The 22892-nt window shown below is 41.1% G+C and overlaps 1 protein-coding gene across 1 annotated transcript in view; it reads right to left on the reverse strand.

Annotated features, from left to right (window-relative positions):
* Positions 1 to 7927: 7927 nt before the first annotated feature.
* The window catches only part of LOC146830797 (uncharacterized), a 115221-nt gene continuing 100256 nt past the window's right edge, over positions 7928 to 22892 (reverse strand). Inside the window, exons 3-5 of the mRNA XM_085604959.1 lie at positions 22098 to 22171; positions 21875 to 21901; positions 7928 to 20991 (exon numbers count right to left, since the gene is read on the reverse strand). Of these exons, the coding sequence (XP_085461085.1) occupies positions 18009 to 19841 (1833 nt within the window). The 5' untranslated portion in view covers positions 19842 to 20991; positions 21875 to 21901; positions 22098 to 22171 and the 3' untranslated portion in view covers positions 7928 to 18008. The remainder of the gene's footprint in view (positions 20992 to 21874; positions 21902 to 22097; positions 22172 to 22892) is intronic.

Genomic DNA, 22892 nt, shown 5'->3' on the forward strand with positions numbered 1-22892 from the left:
GGAAATTTGTGGATCCACACAGATTCCAGAACTTTCCACCGCAGAAATGTGGGGAAAATGTGGGTTTTTGGACAATATTTTAGGTTTGCAAGGGATTCTGGGTAACAGAACATAGTGGGAGGCAGTCAAGTCACCCCATCCTGGATTCCCCTGGGTGTCTAGTTTTCAAAAATGTATAGGTTTGCTAGGTTTCCCTAGGTGCCGGCAGAGCTAGTGTTAAAAAACTACAGTTAGACACTTCGCAAAAAAAGTGTAAATTTTCATTGTGAAAATGCGGTGTGTTCACGTTGGGTTTTGAGCCATTACCTTTTGCGGGCACTATGCCTACCCACACAAGTGAGGTACCATTTTTAATCGGGAGACTTAGGATACTTCAGATTTGTAAAGCAACTGTTATTACCTATTGATTTTTGATGCATTTCTCCCTTCCAATGAAAGAGATCGTGTAAAACAAAAGTCATTTTGAAAAATGACCAATAATTCTCATGTTAGTATGAGTATTCCCAATTTTGAAAATGAGCAAATATGCACTGTTTCTAAACTCTATAATCTGTTCCCATTTCAGAAATACATAGGTGTCTTTCATACCGATTTTTCCATGTATACATTTTCCCACAATAATTGCTATATACCCGGAACATAATAAAAAACCATTACAAATTGCTGCTCAGTTTTTTACTCTTGGTTCGTTGGGTTCTTGGTGAACCTACAAGTCCTATATATCCCCACAACCAGGAAGGTCCAGCGGATGTAACGGTGTATTGCTTTCAAAGAGCTGTCATAATTAGAAGAAGTTACAGGTGAAAACGTTGACACAAAAGGCTGTTTTTCTCAACTAATTTTTAATTTTTCCTATATTTAACTGTTAGTTTCTATAAAGAAACCTTGATGGATCTACACAAATGACCCCTTGCTGAATTAAGAAATTTGTCTACTTTTCTAAAATGTATAGCCTTCCAGGATCCATTATTGCTTTCACACCCATTTCTACCATTAACTGGAAGGTGGTTGAAAGCACAAAAAATAGCAAAAATAGGCTATGTCCCAGAAAAATGCCAAAACTGTGTAAAAAATGTTGGTTTTCTGACAAAATCCTGCCATTCCCTAAAAGCTGGGCAAATGGTGATTTCAGCCCCATAAACATTTTTTTTATACCATTTGCAGAGAAAAACCCAGACGCTTTCATTTGCAGCCAGTTTTTCCCATTTTTCACAAAAAAAACAAAATTTAGCTGTATTTTGGCTAATTTCTGGGAACCCTCCAGGAGAATCCACAAACCCTGGGTACCTTTAGAATCCCCATGATGTTGGAAGAAAAGGACGCAAATTTGGCGTGGATACTTAATGTGGTCAAAAAGTTACAGGGGCCTAAGCGCGCACTACCCCAAATAGCCCAAAAAAGGCTTAGCACAGGGGGGGGGGGGGAAGGGGTGGGGGGAAGGCCTAGCAGTGAAGGGGTTAATACCAAGCACTAGGCCGGGGGCTCATGGAGTATTTGTGACGCGCGTTATGCGTCTCAATCAGCCTCGAGTCTATGAACTTCTGTGATACAAGGAGCATCAGGTGCACCTGGCCTCTTCTGCAGCAGGGCACAACTGCATTAGTCCACTGGTTATGACACAAGGCCTTGTTCCAGGGTTGGATTGGGAACACAATTAGACCTGAGCGCCGAAAGAACAAGCATTTGCAATGCAATGGGTCTCGCATTTACGCGAGTTTAAGCTATTGGCATTGCCAGTATGTGGATATTTTTCTACAGCCCTGGGTGTCCAGGACTCGATCATACATCCGTGACACGATGGAAGTGATTAATTGGGTTGAGGGACATGCTTACGACAAAAAGAGACAGATATTAGCAACTATGGATGTAGCCTCGCTATATACGAGCATCCCACAAAGAGAATCCCTAGACGTAGCATATGAGGTGCTTGAGCGTAGAGACAGACCACACAGAGTACCAACTATGTTTATCATTTCTCTATTAGAAGTAGCGATGACCAAAAATGTCATCATTTTTCAGAAAGGTTTCTTTTTCCAGACAACAGGAGTTGCCATGGGAGCTGGATTCGCTTCAGATATATAGCGAACCTGTACATGGACAGTTACGAGGACAGGAACATCTACAATGTCGATAACCCTTTCACAGAGAATATAACTCTGGGGAAGAGGTATATCGACGATATCCTTTTGAATTGGACAGGGAGCGCAGCCACCTTAGAAGAATTTTGCGTCTGGCTCAATGAGAGATCAGATGACATTAAAATGACTATGACTTACAGCACCGAAAAAGTAAATTTCCTAGATTTAACAGTACAAAGTGAGAACAACGAGCTCTACACAACCCTATACAGGAGCAGCCACCCGAGGAACTTGCGAGATAATCTGCCTTACGGTCAGTTCTTGCGGATCCGCAGGAACTGCTCATGGAGGGCAGATTTCTATAAGGAATCTGATTCCCTCTTGCATAGACTACAAGAACGAGGGTACCCACGTAGCCTTCTTAAGAGATCTAGAAAAAGAGCATGGTACTGTCATCTTGATGTACTGCTCGAAACCAAACCAGATAAAAGTACAGACGACGATCGGATTGTATGTGTCTCCACCTTCAGTAATAGTAGCAATGAGATTAAGGCAATCATAAACAGGAATTGGCACCTAGTATCCCAGGAGATAGGCAACAGGGATAAACCACTGTTTGCATTTAAAAGAGGGAAGAATATCAAGGACCATGTTGTCAGTTCCTATCTAAAAGAGGAACCAATGCCTGACACTCGTTCACTCTTGATGTTGCCACCTTTACAGGGACATTATAAATGTGGATGTTGCAAGGCATGTGAACTCACCATGGAACTAAAGGAATTTGTCCACTGTGGGAAAGTATATCAGCTACACCATCACACAAACTGCAACACACAAGACGTAATCTACCTAATAAGATGCCCATGCCAAAGAGTGAATGTTGGCCAGAATAAGCAGAAGGTCAAGACACGCATCTGACAGCACTGTTCTCGCATCCGCTGCAAGGTTCAGGGCGCACCACTTGTCGAAAACTATAGTGAACAGAATCATACAAGCGACGACATTGAGTGGTGGGTGTTAGAGAAGATAACGCCAAACCCCAGAGGGGGCTCTATATCCGCCATTATGAACCTACGTGAATGTAAGTGGATTCACTTACTTGACTCGGTCAATTTAGTTTTAAATGAACAGGAGATCTCCAGACAGATAACACTGCTCAGCATTACGAACTAATAGGTTCATATGAACATGTAGTCAATAGAAGATTTGACACCTGCACCTAACAGGGACCTGTTAGGTAGAACGCATATAAGACTGCTCTAATTATGACGGTCCTGATAGACAAATATCTGGCTGGACCAATATTAAATAATGTGCATTCAACTGAGATCTGCGATTCATACCTATAGCTCTATGCTTATGTTTTTGAGTGTGCATAGAGATCAAGGAGTAGTATATATAATGTGGAGATTACACAGCACTACAACCAATGTGTTACCGATCATTATGATGTGGGCTCAAAGATTTGATGTAACGTTCTATTTTACACAGATTACACAGCACTACAACCAATGTGTTACCGATCATTATAATGTGGGCTCAAAGATTTGATGTAACGCTATATATGTAACCCAAATTGTTTGCTATTATGTAAATCGAGCAATGTTTAAATATCCAGGATTCAATCACAATACTAGTGAAAAAATGTTTTCGTTACAATTAGGTGTATATAGTTATTTAAGAGATATACACATGAGAATGTTTTTAATTCATTTACTAACTATGGTATACACATGTTTTCCAAATATGCTTATGTAACATTGCCTGTGATAGCAATAACGTGTACACGCGCAGATTGATCACCAAAATGTATATCGACTGACTTTCTTTGCTATATATATTCTTTAGTTTACTTTCCCAAAGTATTAGGAATGAACCCGTTTTTCTACATAATTTTCCATAGCCCCTTAGGCACCTTTAGTCTTTCGCTTTATAGCCGATCCCCACCAGGTGGCAGCAGCGTCATGTACGTGCTCAGACACGCGAGCACGTTTTGTATTTAAACCGAGCGTAAGGGAATCCTGCTGTCTTTACTAACAAGGACACAGAGGACGGGGGCTGCCCGTCGCTCTGATCTAAGAAGGGAATACATGCTCTGAAGGTGAGAGAAGACCGCAATAGGCTTGGGAATTAGTATTTAAATGGACGTTTTTCCCCCTTAATCGCCCACATATTTCTAACCTTGATTTTTACACCACAGTATAAAAAGGCGATTAAGGAGCCTTTGAAGTAAAATTGAAGGGCCAGGTGAAGAGGCGGAAGGCCCTTGGAAGTCACCTTTTAAATCCACATGGAGCCCCGTGCGCTTGACGCCGGAGGTTAGTGGTTTTCCTTAATATTATGTACCCCAGTGCAATAATGTCGCGTTTTTTCAGGGGTCGAAACGTCAACGCTTTAATGTCAAGTGTTGATGATCTCCCAGGATACTAAACCAATAATTTGATTAATCACTTACTGGGCTGATACTTCTTCTTTTTTCATCCTTTCGAAAATCTCACACTGTATATAATTTTTCTATGTAGTATATGTCCATGTATTTTGTGAAAATGTTTTGTGACATGTAAATATTTCAATGTGTGTGCACTTCTAAGCCCTAAATGTTAGTTCAAAAGAACTATTCTGTGTGTATGTAAATATATATATCACAATAAGTTTGCACTGATCTTTCAAAAAAACAGATAAAAAGAATATCGTTGAATATAAAACAAGAGTTTTTGCGCTCTTTGGTTTGGACATAAGGTCTCGCTTTCTCATTTGTTGACTGTTTTCATCTATTTGGAGAGACATAATTGTAAAATAAGTTCTTTAGATTATTAAGAGTGGCAGAACCATTGTTTCACATATACTACTCTTCTGCAGCAGGGCACAATTGCATTAGTCCACTGGTTATGACAGCACTAGATGTGAAACTGGTTACTGAAGGCACATATTTATATAGGTAGCAGTCACTTTTATCTGGTGCTCATTTATATATGTAGATGTGAGTCTGGTGGTGCCTGATTACTGATAGCACATATTTGTTTACATAGGAAGGAGTCACATTAGTCTGGTGCTCATTTACATGAGCAAGCTATGTGACCCTAGTGGTGACTGGTTACATATGACACACAAGCGTGTTCACATAGACAGGAAAACTATGAAACTAGTGATGCTGGTTACAGACAGCACACAGCCTCATTTACATAACAAGGAGTTACAATAGTCTGGTGCTTATGTACATATGCATAAGTGAGCCGGGTCACAGATGGCACACAGGCTCATTTACATACAAGAGTGGTGGCTCCTGATTAGAGACGACACTCTAGCTTGTTTACACATGGAGGAGGGTAGGAGCCTGGCACTCCGTTACATATGTGGCAGATGTGAACAAGGTGGTGCCTAGTTATGAATGCCGAACATGAACTTTTAAACAGGGAGAGGGGCTAGGTGACTAACGAAAGCCAGAGTATGGCAATCTGCAGCATAATTGATTTTCAGTCCAACTGTTGCTGGGATTCTGTACATACACAGAATTATGCACAGGAAAACAGGACCTTGGTGTATAGGGGTTGTACCTTTCTACCACCTTAGCACCCAAAATCCCAGAACCGACTAGCTTTAGTGTCTCATTCGTCCTTTGACAAAATCACAAAGCTACAAATGATTAGACAACCCAGAACACAACACTCCCGACTCTCTCAGGAATCGCGGTAGCAAGACATACCCTTTCGCTCACTCACACGTACTTGTCCACAATAATGATTGTCAAAGTCACTATATAGTTTAAAATGTTTATTTTAACTACCGTGCTCTATAATGCAGTATACGAGCCAATACCAGCAGCAAAATGCATAAACCTAGCACAGTTAGCTTTGTTACAATACCATAGAATATGAAGGGGGATGTCATTATATATAGACAGTCCAAAAAGGACTATAAGGCCTAACCACCCTCCCCTTGGTAAGTTGAGGTTTATTATATAAAGGAAGTTCTCTGGGCTTTGTCAGCAGACCCCATACCTTAGAGCCTAGATGGTAGCTTTACATCATAGGAACAGCGTAGCTCTTCCCCAAGGAATGGTTTCCCTCCAAGTGTGTGTGAACAACATACAACTCCGTAATATCAAAGCACGAGCCCTCTAGCATTGCAGCTGTGTGTAGCATGTTTTGTCTAGGTTATAGGGACTGACCAGAACAGAATAACAAGGGGCATGTTTTTCGACCTTGCACATCCTGTTCAGACTAAATTCCAGGAACAGTAGAGAACGCAAAAAGCAGACTGTTCTCATGTGAAAGACACAGAGTCTTGCAAAATAAAGTCATGTAGAAACGTGCGCAAAAGCAGCATCATGGCTGCAGAGCTCATGCTAACTTAGCAATGTCGAGAATTACCCTAAGGGCTATATAACACAACCACCATCATGTTTAACAAAATGTTCTCGGCCGCTTGGCGTCATCCTGGCATAATCCTGCTGACATCAGAAGCAGGTCATGTAGAGTCTGGTGTTATCTCTGTCCTCTTCCAACACACTACATACCGATCTGTAAATGGCATGGGCTCTTCCAGCTCCAGTTGGTTACAAGCTATACACCAAGCAACGGGAAGACCTTTTAAGAGCCTGCTTTCATGTGTCTGACTTATCTGGCCACAACATTCAATCACAAATGAACAAAACCATTATACAGAACATAGATCCCCACACCACACTGTAAGAGATGAGTGCTACTCAAGTGTGAACGTGTTTCACTCTATATGTATATGTTCTTTTAATATACCATGAGTATCGCTGAAAGGCATCAGATCTTTGTACAAGGTCCAAGGCAAAGGCAGTCAACAAGTGACTAGAGGGTAGATGGTTACTAAGAGTGAAAGAGGATTGTTAATTTGTCATGATTTGTTATTCTTTACAGTGGTGCATTCAGCTCATCTCTGTCACAATTTGCAGCTCTGACAATTTCATATGTTTCTGTTTTTTGTATTCCTTTTCCTTTTACAGCAGCTTCTGCCTTGAAAAGGCCCATCCTAGTCCAGCAAGATGACAAAACACACACCGACAAATTGTGAACAGAGGTATTTTGACATGGTCTAGGAACACTAACAACATATCCTATGTCAAACCTCACGTCTAACTGATAGCGATTAAAGAGCGATTTAAAGTGATATTCTGAAAAAGTAACCTCGAGAACTGCTGCAAATTACCGTAAATTGAAAACTAACAAAGAACTACATAACCACAACTGTGACTTGGAAGCCTATTATTACTCAATATAGCCCTTGTTTGTAATTACGTTACAGTGCTCACATTATCATCCGTACTAGAAGAGATGGGAGACTGGGGCTTCTGGTCAGAGAAGCTTATTTACATACAAAGGAGGGGTGGCAGCCTGTCCACAAAGTAAAACACAACTTGTTTATGTAAAGTGCTTGTACACAGCACAAAGCAAAGTGATTTAGGTATCAGTGTGAGTACTGTATGATGAGAACGGGCAGTCTTAGTTGCTGAGACCTGAGTGTATGCTGGGTAGCATTTTTAGCTCTTACAACTGTTTGAGAGAGGGTGCCAGTCTCAACTTTTGGGGGCACAGCTACCAACAGCTCCCCTCATGGTTTTTATTTTTTACATCTAGTCGGTGCAGATTCCACCTAAGACAGTACAGGTCCTCTGCTTCCTGGAATCAGCCTGCTTTGCTTTTCACATACTTTGGTCAGCAAAGGTACATGCATCTTCCACTTAAGTGCCCTTAGCTCACTTTTGGTAACGTGGGGTGAGCAGTAAGGCCAAAGGCACGCTCAAAGGTGAAGCAAAACAGTGGAAATCACAAATTTCAATACATTGTAGTAAAAAGAGACATAGAACTTAAAGATTCAAATCAAGTTTAGAAAAACAAGAATATTTAATAATTACTCAGAAACAAAATCAAAGGGAGGTCTGTGGTTTAAGGATTATTAATTAGCAAAAACAACTGTCCTAAAGGAAATAAATGATACTGTTAGTCATGTACTCAAAACAAATAAAAAGGCAAAGGAATAATAAAAAAAAAGCAGATCCACTGATTTAGTGTTGAAGGCACTGGTAAGTCTAGTCTCCGGTGATGGTTAACACTTGAATTTGATGCAATGTTTTGGGCTGAATCAGTCTCAGAAGGTGACAGGCTGCAAAGAGGTGGCTTGAAGTGCAAAATGCCCACAAAGTAAAGTTGGGTCATCAAGTAGAACCCGAATCTATGGCCATCAAAATGTGTGAAACTTCAGGCAGTCAATACAGCAGCAAAGTTTTGGAGCTTCAAAGGTTATGGCGATGGTGTGAAGTTGATGATCCGAGCACAGAAAGTGGGGTGAGAAGAAGCAGCAAACTGGAGCTCACCCTGATGATTAGAACATGAAACTTGTACCCATCAAGGGATATCACAGCAGATTCAAAGGTCGATCACTGATTGGAGCTATAGCTCAGTTATTCAAGTGAAAGGTAGCATACAGATGAAGGCAGATCAAGGTGCAGAACGCTGAGGTTTTGGGCTCTCTGTGCTTACATTGCAGCTGTACAGCGAGAGTAAAAACTGTTCATGGTATCAAAATGTACACATAGGATAAGGGTACCTCAGAACCAATTAACAGCAAACTAACTTTAGTACCCATGCAATGGTAAACACAACAAAATCAAGTAAAAGATAGAAAAGGGAAAATATAAAAGTAAATACTGATAACAGGGTTAACAACATGGAGGAATTTAACGATCCTAGCACTGTAACATTAAATACTTGGGACAAGAATCCCACTAGGCCCAATGATGTAGCAAGTACAGAAATAATACTTCAAGTTATTTTTTGCCGCTCCTCAGTCAAACAAATGCCTCAGACAAGTGCTCTGGTGTTTGAGCCGGATCTTCCAATTTGCACCAATAGCAGGACCAAGTACCAGCATCCACTTCAGATTTACCACTTGTGTTGAGTTGGACACGTTGGAGTCTATTTGCAACAGTGATTTACACCCACGAGTAATCTGCACATGCAAGATTACTCATAGATTTTTATGTAACTTTGCTACTTTTGTGCTATTCAGCATTTACATGCGTAAAGTTATTAAAAATGGTAAATTTGCAGGACTCTGCTCCCTGAAGGGTGGTGGAGCCAAATTTATGAGTGAAAGTTACTACCACCAAATAGGAGCAGTAGTAAGTCCAGCAATGCCCATTGCCACCAACTGGTACTGCAACATCTTCTCATAGAATATAATGGAGGCAGAGGCTTAAAATGGAATCGCTAGGAAATAATCTTGAATTATAATAATCTATTTTGCATTTTAAAAAATACAAATAAATTCAATAGAATATTAAAACATTATAACATTTTAAATAATTATTTCATGGTAAACTATGTTAAAAAACCTTTGTTAATAATTTCAATTTCCATTAATTCAAAACTTAACTGTTTGTAAGTTTGAGTTCATATACATAGAATATAAATACAAACATTTCACTTTAGGAGTTTTATTTAAAACAATCTTTGCAATAAAATTTGTATTTAATTTAATTAATTTAATCAAATATTTAATGAAAAATATTTTAATACACCTGTAGCATTTTTCTATTTTGTTTGCATGTAAAATATATATAAAACTAAATTTAAGTCAATATTTAACAAAAATATATATTTTAAAAAATGTAATTCACTTTTTAGCTTTTCCCTGGATATTTGCTGGTGGCAGAGATCTCTCTACAGTGAAGTATAGGAAGAAGTACAAAAATGTATTAAATGTGAAAAATATTACTATAAATATTTACATGTTATAGCCTCAATAACTTATTTTACATTTGAAACGTAATTATTTTGAATACATTCAATTTAAATTATATTTAAGTTTACATTAAAAAAACTCTCTACCTAAAGTAAAATTTTTACTGTTTTAATTATTAAACGTGATGTACAGAATTAAAGCAAACTTAATTATAATAAAAACAAATGCTACATTAGTATTTAAATGAGAGGGGGGAGGAGGAACATGGCGGCTGCTTAATAGTCGGTCGCGGGCGCCCGGGGGTTGAGGAGTGAGCAGTGCCCTCGACTCCCGTCCCTCGCGACATGAGATGATGAGGCGGTAAAGGGAAAAAGACCGTCCTACCTGCAGGGCGTTTTTTTGAATTGTGTGTTGCCGCATTTTTTATTTTTCCTGTGCTGCTTTTCCCGCTGATGGTATAAAATTCATTGCTCCTTTTGGGTTGTTTTCACTTTCACCCGATGCTGGGGGAATCTATCTTGCCCTCTAGGACAAAGCCAGAGAGGAGTTGGCCTAACGGCTAGGGCGCTCGACCTCGGACCTGGGGAACTGGGTTCGAGTCTCTGTAATGATGCTGAACATCCTGTGATTATGAGCAAATCACTTAATCTCCCCGTGCCTAACAAAAAAAATGAATGTGTGTCCTCATGTAACGTAACTGGTGCTATGTAAAGCGCTCTGATACCCGTTTGGATTTGGGTCAAGTTCACACTATATAAATCTCTGCAAAAAAAAAAGTGCACAGCAATCTCGCACTGGGAGCTTGCCGTGCGGGAGCTCCAGCGGGGCAGAACGACTCTCTCCCGGGTTCTGAGGGAAAGAGTCAGCAAACGTCCGGCAGGGCAGGCAAGGCAAGGAGCTGAGGAGGTCTGGGGGAAAAAAGGCAGTGTTCCACACAGCACTAGCCCTCAGCTTGCTGGAAGAACAAGGCAAGTGGAAGGACTGAGGAGATGGAACAAATTCGAGGCAACTAAGAAACAAAAGTGCTGGGAGCAGCAGAGACATCAAAACCAGTAACAGCATCAGCCCCCTAGGTCTATGGATCAGATTAGTTACAGACCAGGAGGGAAATCAAGGTACGCACTTCGTGCTCATACTGTCAGTAGTACAGGGGTAAGTGTAGATGTGGACCCCTTGGGGGTAGTCCCTGAAAGTACAGCTAATCCCCATTGTAGTACTGTTGGGGGAGCTATGGGATGGCCGAAATCAAAGCTTGAAAAACTTGGAAAACCTTCTCAACAGGTCAATAAAACACCAGGCATTAGGGGGAGGAAAATTCCTGCCACCCAGATAAGAGTGACCCCTAAATTGTTATTTTAGAGTAATGGCTCCAACAGCGCAAAATCAAAATCAAAACATGCAAGGAGCAGATACACATTTTTGGGATGCTTCTATTATAGCAGTAGGGCTGGATAAGAATGGGGCACTCGGTCATCTGCACAGTCATCCACACAGATTACTACTACGAATAGGTTTGAGGTGCTTGCCTCTTTTGAAAGTCCAGGGGAGAAGGATGAAGCAGATCAGGTGATAAAGTCGCCATCCAGAAATTTCCCGGCGAGAATGACAGGGTGGATAGGTAAGAGGTAGCAGGTATACAGGAGGAGTCGTCGTTATCCACTATACTACTGAGTCTAAGGACTGAGATTGAAAACAGATTTGAGGTCTCCGAGGCCAATCAGTCTGGGATACAGGCCTCCTGTATAGCCCTGAGCCAAAAATTGGATGAAGTTGCTGCTCGAAGTAAAGTTCTTGAGGAGGAAGTGTCATAGGTCAAGAAAGATGTACAGAAAAATGCAAGCAAAATCTCACTGCTAAAGCAACAGAATCAAGGCCTGAGGGAGAATTTAGAAAGGATCGAGAACCATTTGAGGAGAAACAACCTCCGGATTCTGAATGTCCCAGAGATGGAGTAAGCAGCTGATATGAAGTCCTTTGTGGTAGCATTATTACGAGACACAGTCCTAAAGGACAAATCCAACATTAACCTAGAACTGGAGATCCAAAGAGTGCATAGGGAACCATTTAAAAGAAACCCGTCAGAAACCTTTGGAGATTCTTGTGAATTTTCTTACTTATATGGTGAAGGAGACTATCTTGGGCATAGCTCTGAAGTTGGGCCCATGTTCTACTAAGGATAACTCCTTTACTATTAGGTCCGATGTCCGCAAGGTCACTGACCAGCGGCAGTGGAAGCTTAGTAAAAGGTTGGATGAGTTTCATAAACTAGGGGCTGAGGCACAGTTAAAGTTCCCCAATGCTGCGTATAATGTGGAACAGCCAGATGTATAATTATCGCACTCCTAAAGAGGTGGACGGTCTGATTGATAGAATCAGGAATCATAAGTAGTAGGGAGCGGTGGAGAGACAGGATGGAAAGTCGAGGGATGTACTAGATTTATGTGTGTGTTGTTGTATGTGTGTTTTGGCCCCCCACCCAAGCAAGCCCAATGGCATTTCATAAATGACAAACAGCAGAGGGAGGGTTCCTCAGGGGTCGTCTGTGGAAGAGGGCACTTGGTGGGTAACAGTGGAAAAAAAACAAAAAAAGTCCTCAATATCCCCAGATAGTGGTTTTTATTGCTCTTATATTTATAGGTGGTTTGTCCTGAAAGATAATGGGAAAGGATAAGGAGATATGCTTCTTAACCTTGAATGTTAACGGTCTTAGATCAAAGGGAGTGCAGAGGCTGGTACTCCGATATCTTGATGAAAATAGGGCTCACATAATAATCCTACAGGAGATCCCCTTATCAGCAATAGAGAGTAGACAACCATATTCAAAGTGCAGATGGATTGAGAGTTTTTCAGTTTCGGATCACGCAGAATTCTGTAAGGGCATTGCCATTCTTTTGAGGAAAAGAGCTGATAGGAGATGCTACAGTCGAAAACGGATAGTTCCAGTAGATGGGTCCTGGCGGGTATAAGTTGCTCCAACTATGAATTTGTCTGTGGGGGCCTTTATGGCCTGAATGCTGATGACCTCTTATATCTCGCGACCCTGGAGTTTGTTGGAGGCCACATTAACCAATAGTTTTGGGGCGGGATTTTAACACTGCTTGATCCTACTCTAAATAGATCTACAAGGAGAGCATCTCTACACCTAAAACTAGGCAGGCACTAAGGAATATGCTCCAAGGTTTGGGGTTGGTCGATGTGTGGCATCACCAAAAGGGCCAGGTGAGGGGTTACACATTTCATAGTAAGAAATATGGCCACTTTTCTAGGCTAGACTATTTCTTTGTGGATACTGCAATCACAGAAAAGGTTAAAAGAATTAATCATCGGCCAGGACACATTTCTGACCATTCACCTGTAACTATGGTTTTCCAGCGTTCAGTATACAGGCAGAACCCTAGGTGGATGGTTAATCATGCCCTTCTCCGGGACGCTGAAGTAATCTTTACCCTGGAAGTGGCTAGCAATTACTTTTTTGCTGACAATATGTGGTCAGCCACCCTTACAACAGTGTGGGAAACATTTAAAGCTTTTATAAGACGAGTCTTGCTAAATGTGGGCTATGCCAAGAATAGGGCAGAGAGCGGAATGTATCACCCTAAAGCAGGAAATTGGGATGTTGGAGGCAGCAATGCAGGCGCAAAGTTCTTCCCAGGGCGGGGATAAAGCCAGAATGAGGCTAGAGGATGCCCGTCTAAAGTTCAAGCTCAAGCTGGAAATTAAATGTAGGGATAGGTGGCAAGCAAAGAGTATGAAGGTCTTCGAGTATGGGGAGAGAGCAGGAGCACTCCAACTTGGAAATTTAGATCAGAGCGGGTCCGGAATAATATCAAGCAGTGAAGTATAAACTCTCAGGGTAACGTCTCTAAAAATGCGTGTGAGATGCAAGATCATCTGGTCTCTCTTTTTTCTACTCTATATACGGAGGCGATCTCTCCAGACCTGGAGGGTCTTAGGGGATGGATCCGGGATAGATCCCTCCCGGGGCTGTCTGAGATAGGGAGGGAGTCTCTTGAGGCACAAATTAAGGAGTCTGAAGTTTGAGAACATCTGAGTTGACCTAAGAATGGGAAAGTGGCAGGGCCTTATGTCATCCCCTCTGAGCTATACAAGATATTTAAGAAGGTGGTAATCCCGTTCTGATGGAAGTTGTTTAATGCTATATACTTTGAGAATGCCCAGATCCCAGAGTCATGGAAGGAAGCCACGTTAGTGTTGATTTCTGGTAAAGACCCAAAGAAGGCAGATTCATATCGACCAGTTTCTTTTGAATGCTGATTATAAGGTTTTCACTAGTATTTTAGCAAGTAAGTTAGCTACTGCAGCTCCACAACTTATCCATCCAGATCAGAAAGGGTTTGTCCCTAAGCGCCAAATTCATGATGTCACACAGCAATTAATGGGGTGCATTGACCTGGCCATGGGGCATTCGACTCGATTGGCTGTTGCCACAATAGATGGGACCAAGGTCTTTGACCGGGTTTGTTGGGTTTACTTTTGGGAGGTCTTAGTCGCATTAGAGTTTAGCCCGTGTTTTATTTTGACCCTTAAGAGAATGTATGCAAACTCATCAGCACAAATTTTATTTAAAGGTGCTCTGACAGAGAGTTTTAGGATTACCCGTGGTACGAGGCAAGGGTGCCCTCTCTCTCCGCTTGTTTGATATTTATATCAAACCATTTACCCAGTTGCTTAGAAGAGACCCCCAGGTAATCCCTTTTTCTGTACAACTAAACAATAAGATAGTGCTCTACGCAGATGATTTAATAATTTACACAATAGACCCTTTTCAATCTATTCCCCAGGGTAGGAAAAGTTAGCAGAAGAATTTGGAGCACTGTGAGGTTATGCTGAAAATACAACTTTGTCAGAGTTTACGTGCTGGTATATTACTTACTAGGATTGGGTGGTGACAGAGTTTAGGGACTTGGGCATTTCAATAGTTCATGCATTAGGGGGAGGTTCCAGCACATAATTTAGGATGGGTGGCAAAAGAGATTGATAGGCTCCTAATAAGGTGGAGAAACTTGCCATTATCGATCTATGGGTGAGTGAACCTGATTAACATGTCAGTTTTACCTAGGTTCACCTTTCTTTTTATTTGTATCCACTTACGTTTCCTAAAGAAAATGTAGAAAAAATACAGGGGAAAATCACTAGCTTTATCTGGGCCCCGGGGAGAGCTAGGTTCTCCTGAAAAACGTTAAGTAGGAGTTTGAAGAAACTGGCTTTCCAATTCAAAAACTGTAGGATGCTTTTTGGGACACCAGATAGTTGCACATACTATAAGAGATGGTGGTAGGGCTGGTACCCACAGGCTTTTTATATAAATTTTGGGCTCCGACGTTTTTCAAGAAAGTTTTAAAAGCTGCACTTCTTCTCTGGTACAGGGCGAGAAAGATTCCTGGCATCAGGTACTACGACTTTTCCCCAGTTTGGCACCACAGAATGTTTGTTGGATAGGTTGAGTCTTCCTCTGAGGGAGGCCGGGATAACCAGTTGGGGGATCTCTTTACAGTGCAAGGGCTTCTGCCCTGGGAAATCCTTAAGGCAAACACAGGGGGCTCCCTATTTAGATTAAAGTATATACAGCTCACCTCTTGGTATTGGAGTGCGAGTTCAGAGATTGGTGGTCCCTAGGAGGTTGAAGCATTGCTGCAAGTTATGCATCCATTAAGCAAGGAGGTCTCCATATGGTTTCGGAAGCTCTTGGAAGCTGATGATGGAATTGCAGAGGTACTGTGTGAGACTTGGAAGGGTGTGATTCCAGATTCCGAGTTCCCATATGTATCGCAAACCTCTTTGAATCTATTATATTCTATGATTGCCAGCCAACCTAAAAAAGAATCATTTTTGTACCATGAATAGAATATACTGGACACCTCAGAGATTGACTATATTTGTGCATTTTCCGATTCCAAAGTGTAAAGCATGCGGTCATCCTTAAGCAAATGACGTGCATATGTTTGCTATGTGTCCTTCCATCACTGGATTCTGGAACAATGTGAGCAACATTATAGGGGATATTCCAGGTTTTAGGATTGTGATAAGCCTAGTGTTGGTGCTGATGGGACTTGCTAAAGAGTCACTTAGCCTGTTGGGCAGGATGCAGAGGGGCTTGCTTTTTTCTTGATGCTTTTTGCGAGAAGAGAGAAATGCAAGCATTGGGTGGGTGCAGCAGGCCTCCACCCTGAGGACTGGCTTGAATCTGTGTGGTGGTATTGCAAGATGGACTTGGGCTGTACCTCTGGCAGAACGGATAATATATGGACAGACTTTCTTAGGTGGAGCGATGTGTCGGTTTAGAGGAATGGAGCAGTCCGATGATTACACCTAGGCACCAAAGATTTGGGTGTGTAAGCCCAGGTTGGTGTGGCTGGGAAGTTTCTATGCAGAAGGTGCGTGGTCTGCTCCAAGGGGTCACCTGAGATTGCAACAGCTGGGGTGATAGAAGGACAAAAAAGAAAAAAAGTATTTAACTGAGAAAAAAGAATAAAAGTATTTTAAAAAAAATATTTTATATTTAGATATTTATTATTAAATAACAGCTATAGTAATTTTTTTAACTAGTTTAAATAATTTAATTTAGCATTATTTATATGGGGTTATATTCAAAGTGCATAGTTCTATTATTTTCTACGGGACGGTGCTGCAGTACCAGTGTATGGCCATGTGTGGTGCTGGACATACTCCAGCTCTAAGCTGGAGTACACTTCTAACTCTGTTTGGGTCCATTATGCCTGCAGTAACTTTACTTTAGAAGTTCCGTTCGTGAGTAGCAATGGGCATACACTTTTGTGAGTGAGTGCATGTCCCTTCTGAAATCCCTCCTTCCTCCCCTTTAGTCAAAAGTATTTCCCATTTGCATGTCACTCCCCTCTGTCCTACCCGCATTTACTACTAAAACATATACCTAAGTGCAAGGAGACTCCGTAGTTGAGGCAGAGATCTACACACAGACAATGATAGGAGAGGGAAACCCCCACAACTAGGTTTGTGAATAGCATTTTGTAGTCCTTTAGTTGTCCTATTGAAGTTTATGAATAGGCCAGATTATTTGTGAGACTCTACTAGATGTAGCTGATGTGATTCTAAAGCTCGCAAAACTTTGCTCAGCAGATGGGAAGCAGGTTCTATATGTAGCAATAAGAACATGGAAAGAGGCCACTAAAGTGAATCTTTGTAATACCAGGCTGTGCCCCCTCTGAAGAGAAGTGTTAAGGACTACTTAGGGTGTTGGCAAGAATGGTTTACATATGGTTGGCCTTGTCTGTAGTTAGACTGGAGAAGGACCTAGTGGAATGTTGCAGAGATTAACTACCAGTCCTTCCATTAGCTTTAGTTTTTCTCAAAGATCAGCCCTGATTTACACAGACATAAACAGACGTTGGTCCCATAGAGACCTACGACAAAGGGACTCATGTTGCAGCTCCCTGGTGAGGCTCATGTGGCTGGAAACAGTTTGAGGTTACTTGTACTCTCGAACATAGGGGCATGGCCTCAAAGTTCAGGATTGACTGGACATTGTGGGCAAGAGCCATGGCTCATTGGCAGACAGGGAGCAAAACACAATGAATGGAATGAAGCTAGAGATACTTACGAAGGAATAAGATTAATTGAAGCATGTTCATCTCTTGTGTGTGTTTTTCTAACAAGACAGTTATTAAGACAATCAATGGCTTGGGATCTTTGTGGCTGCTTCATATGAAGGTTTTGCGATGCTGAAACCTACTCCCAAGGGATGACAGTGAGCACCTTTAGTGTCCCATATTGTCCCTCTCATGCAGACAGGTTGCATTTACAACTAATTTTTGTCACAATGTGAGCACCGATATTTTTGTTCTGCTTGATGGTTCTCTCATTTTGAAACAAACTGAATCTCTGACTGCTATTTTCCTGGCATTTAGACCAATGATAAGGTTTTTACCCAGTGTGGATTCACTTATGTCAAATGTTATTAGCTTTCAGACTGAATCTTTTCTGGCATTCATTGATAAGGTTTTTGTCCAGTGTGAGTTCTCTAATGTCTAGTGAGATTTATTTTCTGACTGAATCTTTTCAAGCATTGAGAGAACTGATAAGGTCTTCAACCAGAGTGAGTTCTTTCATGTTTCGTGAGAGTTTATTTCTGACTGGAGCGTATCTGGCCTTCAGAGCACTGATGAGGTTTCAGTCCAGCATGTATTTTCTCATCTAGAGTTAAACCGGATCTGCAACAGATCAGTCATTCAGATCAGTGATGTTTTTTGGTCCAGTGTGAGTTCTCTCATGTTGAGTGAGACCATATTTCTGAGTGAAGGTTTTCCAGCATTCAGAGCACTGATAAGGTTTTTGCCCAGTGTGAGTTCTCTCATGTTGAGTGAGACCAAATTTTGAAGTGAAGGTTTTCCAGCATTCAGAGCACTGATAAGGTTTTTGTCCTGTGTGAGTTCTCTCATGTCGAGTAAGACCATATTTCTGACTGAAGCTTTTTTGACATTCAGAGCACTGATACGGTTTCAGCCCAGTGTGGATTCTCTCATGCAGAGTTAATCTGGATCTGTGACAGAACCGTTTTTGGCATTCAGAGCACGGATAAGGCATTTGTCCAGTGTGAGTTCTCTCATGTTGAGCAAGACCATTTTTGTGACTGAAGCTTTTCCAGCATTCAGAGCACTGATAAGGGCTTTGTCCAGTGTGAGTTCTCTGATGTTGAGTAAGACCACATTTCTGTCTGAAGCTTTTTTGACATTCAGAGCACTGATACGGTTTCAGCCCAGTGTGGATTCTCTCATGCAGAGTTAAACTGGATCTGTGACAGAAACGTTTTTGGCATTCAGAGCACTGATACGGCATTTGTCCAGTGTGCGTTCTCTCATGTTGAGCAAGAACATATTTCTGACTGAAGCATTTCCAACATTCAGAGCACTGATATGGTTTTTGCCCAGTGTGAGTTCTCTCATGTTGAGTGAGACCAGTTTGATGACTGAAGCTTTTGCAGCATTCAGAGCACTGGTAAGGTCTTTGACCGCTGTGTGTTCTCTCATGTTGAGTAAGATTCGTTTTTTGACTGAAACATTTCTGGCATTCGGAGCACTGATATGGTTTTTGGCCAGTGTGAGTTCTCTCATGCTGAGTGAGACCAGATTTCAGACTGAAGCTTTTTTGGCATTCAGAGCACTGATACGGTTTTTGTCCAGTGTGAGTTCTCTCATGTTGAGTAAGATTAATTTTCTGACTGAAGCTTTTCCAACATTCAGAGCACTGATATGGTTTGTACCCAGTATGGACTCTCTCATGTCGAATAAGACCAGATTTCTCACTGAATCTTTTTTGACACTCAGAGCATTGATAAGGTTTGTGGCCACTGAGGATTCTCACATGTTGAATGAGATAGGATTTGCGAGTAAAACTGTTCTGCCATTCAAGGCACTGATACGTTCTTTGACCAGTGTGTGTTCTCTCATGTTGTGTAAGATACATTTTCTGACTGAAGCTTTTCTGGCATTCAGAGCACTGATATAGTTTTTGATCAGTGTGAGTTCTGACATGTTGAATGAGAGTGGATTTCTTACAAAAGCTTTTTTGGCACTCAGAGCACTGATATGGTTTATACCCAGTATGGGTTCTCTCATGTTGAGTGAGACCAGATTTCAAACTGAAGCTTTTTTGGCACTCAGAGCACTGATAAGGTTTGTGCCCAGTATGGGTTCTCTCATGTTGAGTGAGACCAGATTTCCGGCTAAAGCTTTTCCAGCATTCAGAGCACTGATAAGGTTTGTGCCCAGTATGCGTGCTCTCATGTCGAGTGAGAACAGATTTCTGACTAAAACTTTTCCAGCATTCAGAGCACTGATAAGGCCTTTGACCAGTGTGTGTTCTCTCATGTTGAGTAAGAGTCACTTTCTGACTAAAGCTTTTCTGACATTCAGAGCACTGATAAGGTTTTTGTCCAGTGTGAGTTCTCTCGTGTTTAGTGAGGTGCGACCGATAACTAAAGCTGTTCTCACATTCATTGCTCTTATTCGAGATGTATCCATCTCCACGCTGGGTTTGTTCCTGGATACATGCCATGGTAAGACTGAATCTGATTTCAAAGTCTACACCTGTTTATGTTACACTCAGTATTAACTTCTACAATACACTGAACACACTCTACCAAACATTTGTATTTAACTAATAATAGCTTTTATCTGGAGATCATTTTTCCTACCATTAATGGCAGCCTATCTAACTTGTCTTAAAAATGTTCACAGAGGAGCCCCTTGTTGAGCTATTTTCTCCAAGTTATGTCTAGGTGAGTGCTCTCAAGTAGAATTAGACTCATTTTATGACTCCAGTTTATCGCATTTGATTTGGGCATTTTAAAAGCACTGTTGAGGTCTTTGGGGTTTAGTGCTCACATGTTAGATACATTTATTCATTCAAGTAATGATCGGACATTATGACATGCCACCTTAATTATACGAATTATCAGTAGAGTAACACTGGGCCCGTTTAAGCTTCCTATCCCAGTACAAACTTTTTTTGGTATGAGGCTAAAGTCACAGCAGGCACATAATAGACTTTGGCGGTCCGGGACACTTTGCCTCTTGGGTTGGTTCGAGTTGTTTAAGAGTTGGTGGAAAATATCTTTCTATATTAAAAATGATAATCCAGCGATTTTGCTGTAGTGACAACAGTGAAAGAGTTTTCACAATTACTTTCTTTCTTTCTTTTAAACAATTTTTCTCCACTCTTAAATCAAAGGCGATGTAGACAAAAGATAGTTTTTTTAAATTGAGCCGATTGGCGTGCATACAATTCTGTTACATCATGTATATGAATACTGCTTTATTGGAGAGGCGTTTAGGTCTCCAAGGCATGCCTCATATACCATTAAATTAAATTTACAACACTGATTAGTTTGCTCTCAAGTGCACTGAGGAGATTTCAATTGTCGCCCATGTTCCTATTTCATACATACTTTGAAATGGTAAATTCAGTAATTGTTTCAAACCATTTTACTTTAGGGACTTGGCAATTTATAATGAAAATAAGAAATGTGAGAAATCACTTTGAGATTCAGCAGTTCCTTTTTCTCCACGTTCCTTACCATTCCTGGCACAAAGAATGCATTTCTTTTTATTACTCTAGAATGTTGAATGTTTTACTTTCTTTAAAATAATCCTTTTCATTGTGTTTCACTAAAATACATTTCGTTTTCGGTTCAAGTTTCAGTGACCTGTAGAAATAGAGTTAGAGATTGTAAATGAACTTAAAGAAATCATTTTTATTACCAGTTTCTTTGCAGAAACAACGCATTTACAGAAATGAGGTGAGAAATCAGCTTGAGTTGCATTTGTGAAAGGGGTGAAACTGCTCTTGGGAACTGTGTAGATAGGGAACTTGGAACCACTGGAACTCAAGGTTGTGAGAACAAATGAGTGATTACTGAAGAAAGAAACAAGTTACACATACATTGCGACACAGGTTCTGAGAAGCATCCAACTCCAACAATTTACTCTTTCTGTGACAATGGCAGACGCCACAGTAAGATATTCGTAACAACTTTAATGAATTACTAGATATGATTTACTCCCCTGTCCACTTAGAGGATCATCTATTCCTTATTCCCGCAGTCCATGAAGGACATTTTATTGAGCAGAGGAATTGGCCTTGTTGAAATCACTGCTTTAAATGCCACAGTTTGCTGAGGTGGTGCTCACTTAGCTCATTGGTATTCACAATTTCTATTTGTGGGGAAGATAAGGACTTACTTTGTGGCAAGGAACTGCTGAGCCACATGGGAGGCAAGAGTTCAAGACCCAGTGCCTCCCCACCCAGGAAGGGACCAGACCTGCATTAGGACCACACCACATTCACATTCCCGGAGGAGTGTGTCTCCTTCTGGTGGGTATGAGGGAACGTGAGTGGTCAGCCACATTAGGGGGAACGCAAAAATTGAAGAGGGAGGTTTGCGGGAACATGGGGAGGCCGGACACTGCAATGCGCTTTGCCAGAGAACCCTTTCTATTCCTAAGAACCTTAGAGTAAGAGGCAGAAAGAAGAAATCATTGTACAATTTATGAAACTGGAGATAATTAGCAGCCTTGGAGTATACTTACTTATGAAAGGAAATATGCTCAAAGTACCTAGAATAAAAATAAATAAGGATTTGTAAAAGTCACATTTATTTTATTTCATATTTTTATCACAGCCTGTGTACGTAGACAATAGTCTGGAGAGGGAGTCAAATTCTGGAAGTTATAGAGATAAAAAAACAGAGAGAGAGCGAGACAAAAGAAGAAAAAAGGGGGAAATGAAACAGAGGGTAATAGGACACCTTACCTGCTGTTTATTTATTATTTATTTTTTGTTCCTCCAAGGGTGGCAGCCACACTGCCTGTTCCGTCCCCGAATAGCTTGAAAGAAAGTAAACAAATACTTCAACAAACAGCTTATTTGCATCAAACGTGAATCACACTACATCCCATCTTCCAAACTACCGTCCTAAAGTTACGAAACAAAATGAACTTTTGTTCTCTGCAAAACCATTGTAAAGCACTTTTAATCTATGAAAAAAATAACTTTTTTCAGAAAAGCCTATTTATTCTTCTAGTATCTACAACCAAACCCACAACACGCATCTTCCTCCAAATCCAAACCTTGTGCTGCACGAACACAAAACAAAAACATGGTCCCTTGCTGAAAAAAGTCCATAGGAACATGCAGCGAACCCCCTGGAAGAAAAAGGTCTGAGTGAACATACAGCATACCCAAGGTCTGAGTGACCAAACAGCGCACCCATAGGCTGAACAAGGTCGGAGTGAACCTACAGCGCACCTGTAATGTTCCAGCGTAAGACTCAGTGGTTGTTGGAGTCTGGAGCTGGAAGGAGGTCTGCCGTGCCATGCTGAATAAATCTAACTTAATATTAAATTCACAACGCTTGAATTTAAAATAAGTTAGATTTATTCAGCATGGCACGGCAGACCTCCTTCCAGCTCCAGACTCCAACAACCACTACAGTGATGTTACATACGTAACCAAATAAGAATACAACACACCCACAGGCTGAACAAGGTTGGAGTGAACATACAGTGCACTGCCAGGCTCAGAGAGCAAACCCTAACAGCCGAGCCA

The sequence above is a fragment of the Triturus cristatus genome, chromosome 5_1, assembly GCF_964204655.1.
Source record: "Triturus cristatus chromosome 5_1, aTriCri1.1, whole genome shotgun sequence".
Taxonomy (NCBI): Eukaryota; Metazoa; Chordata; class Amphibia; order Caudata; family Salamandridae; genus Triturus; species Triturus cristatus.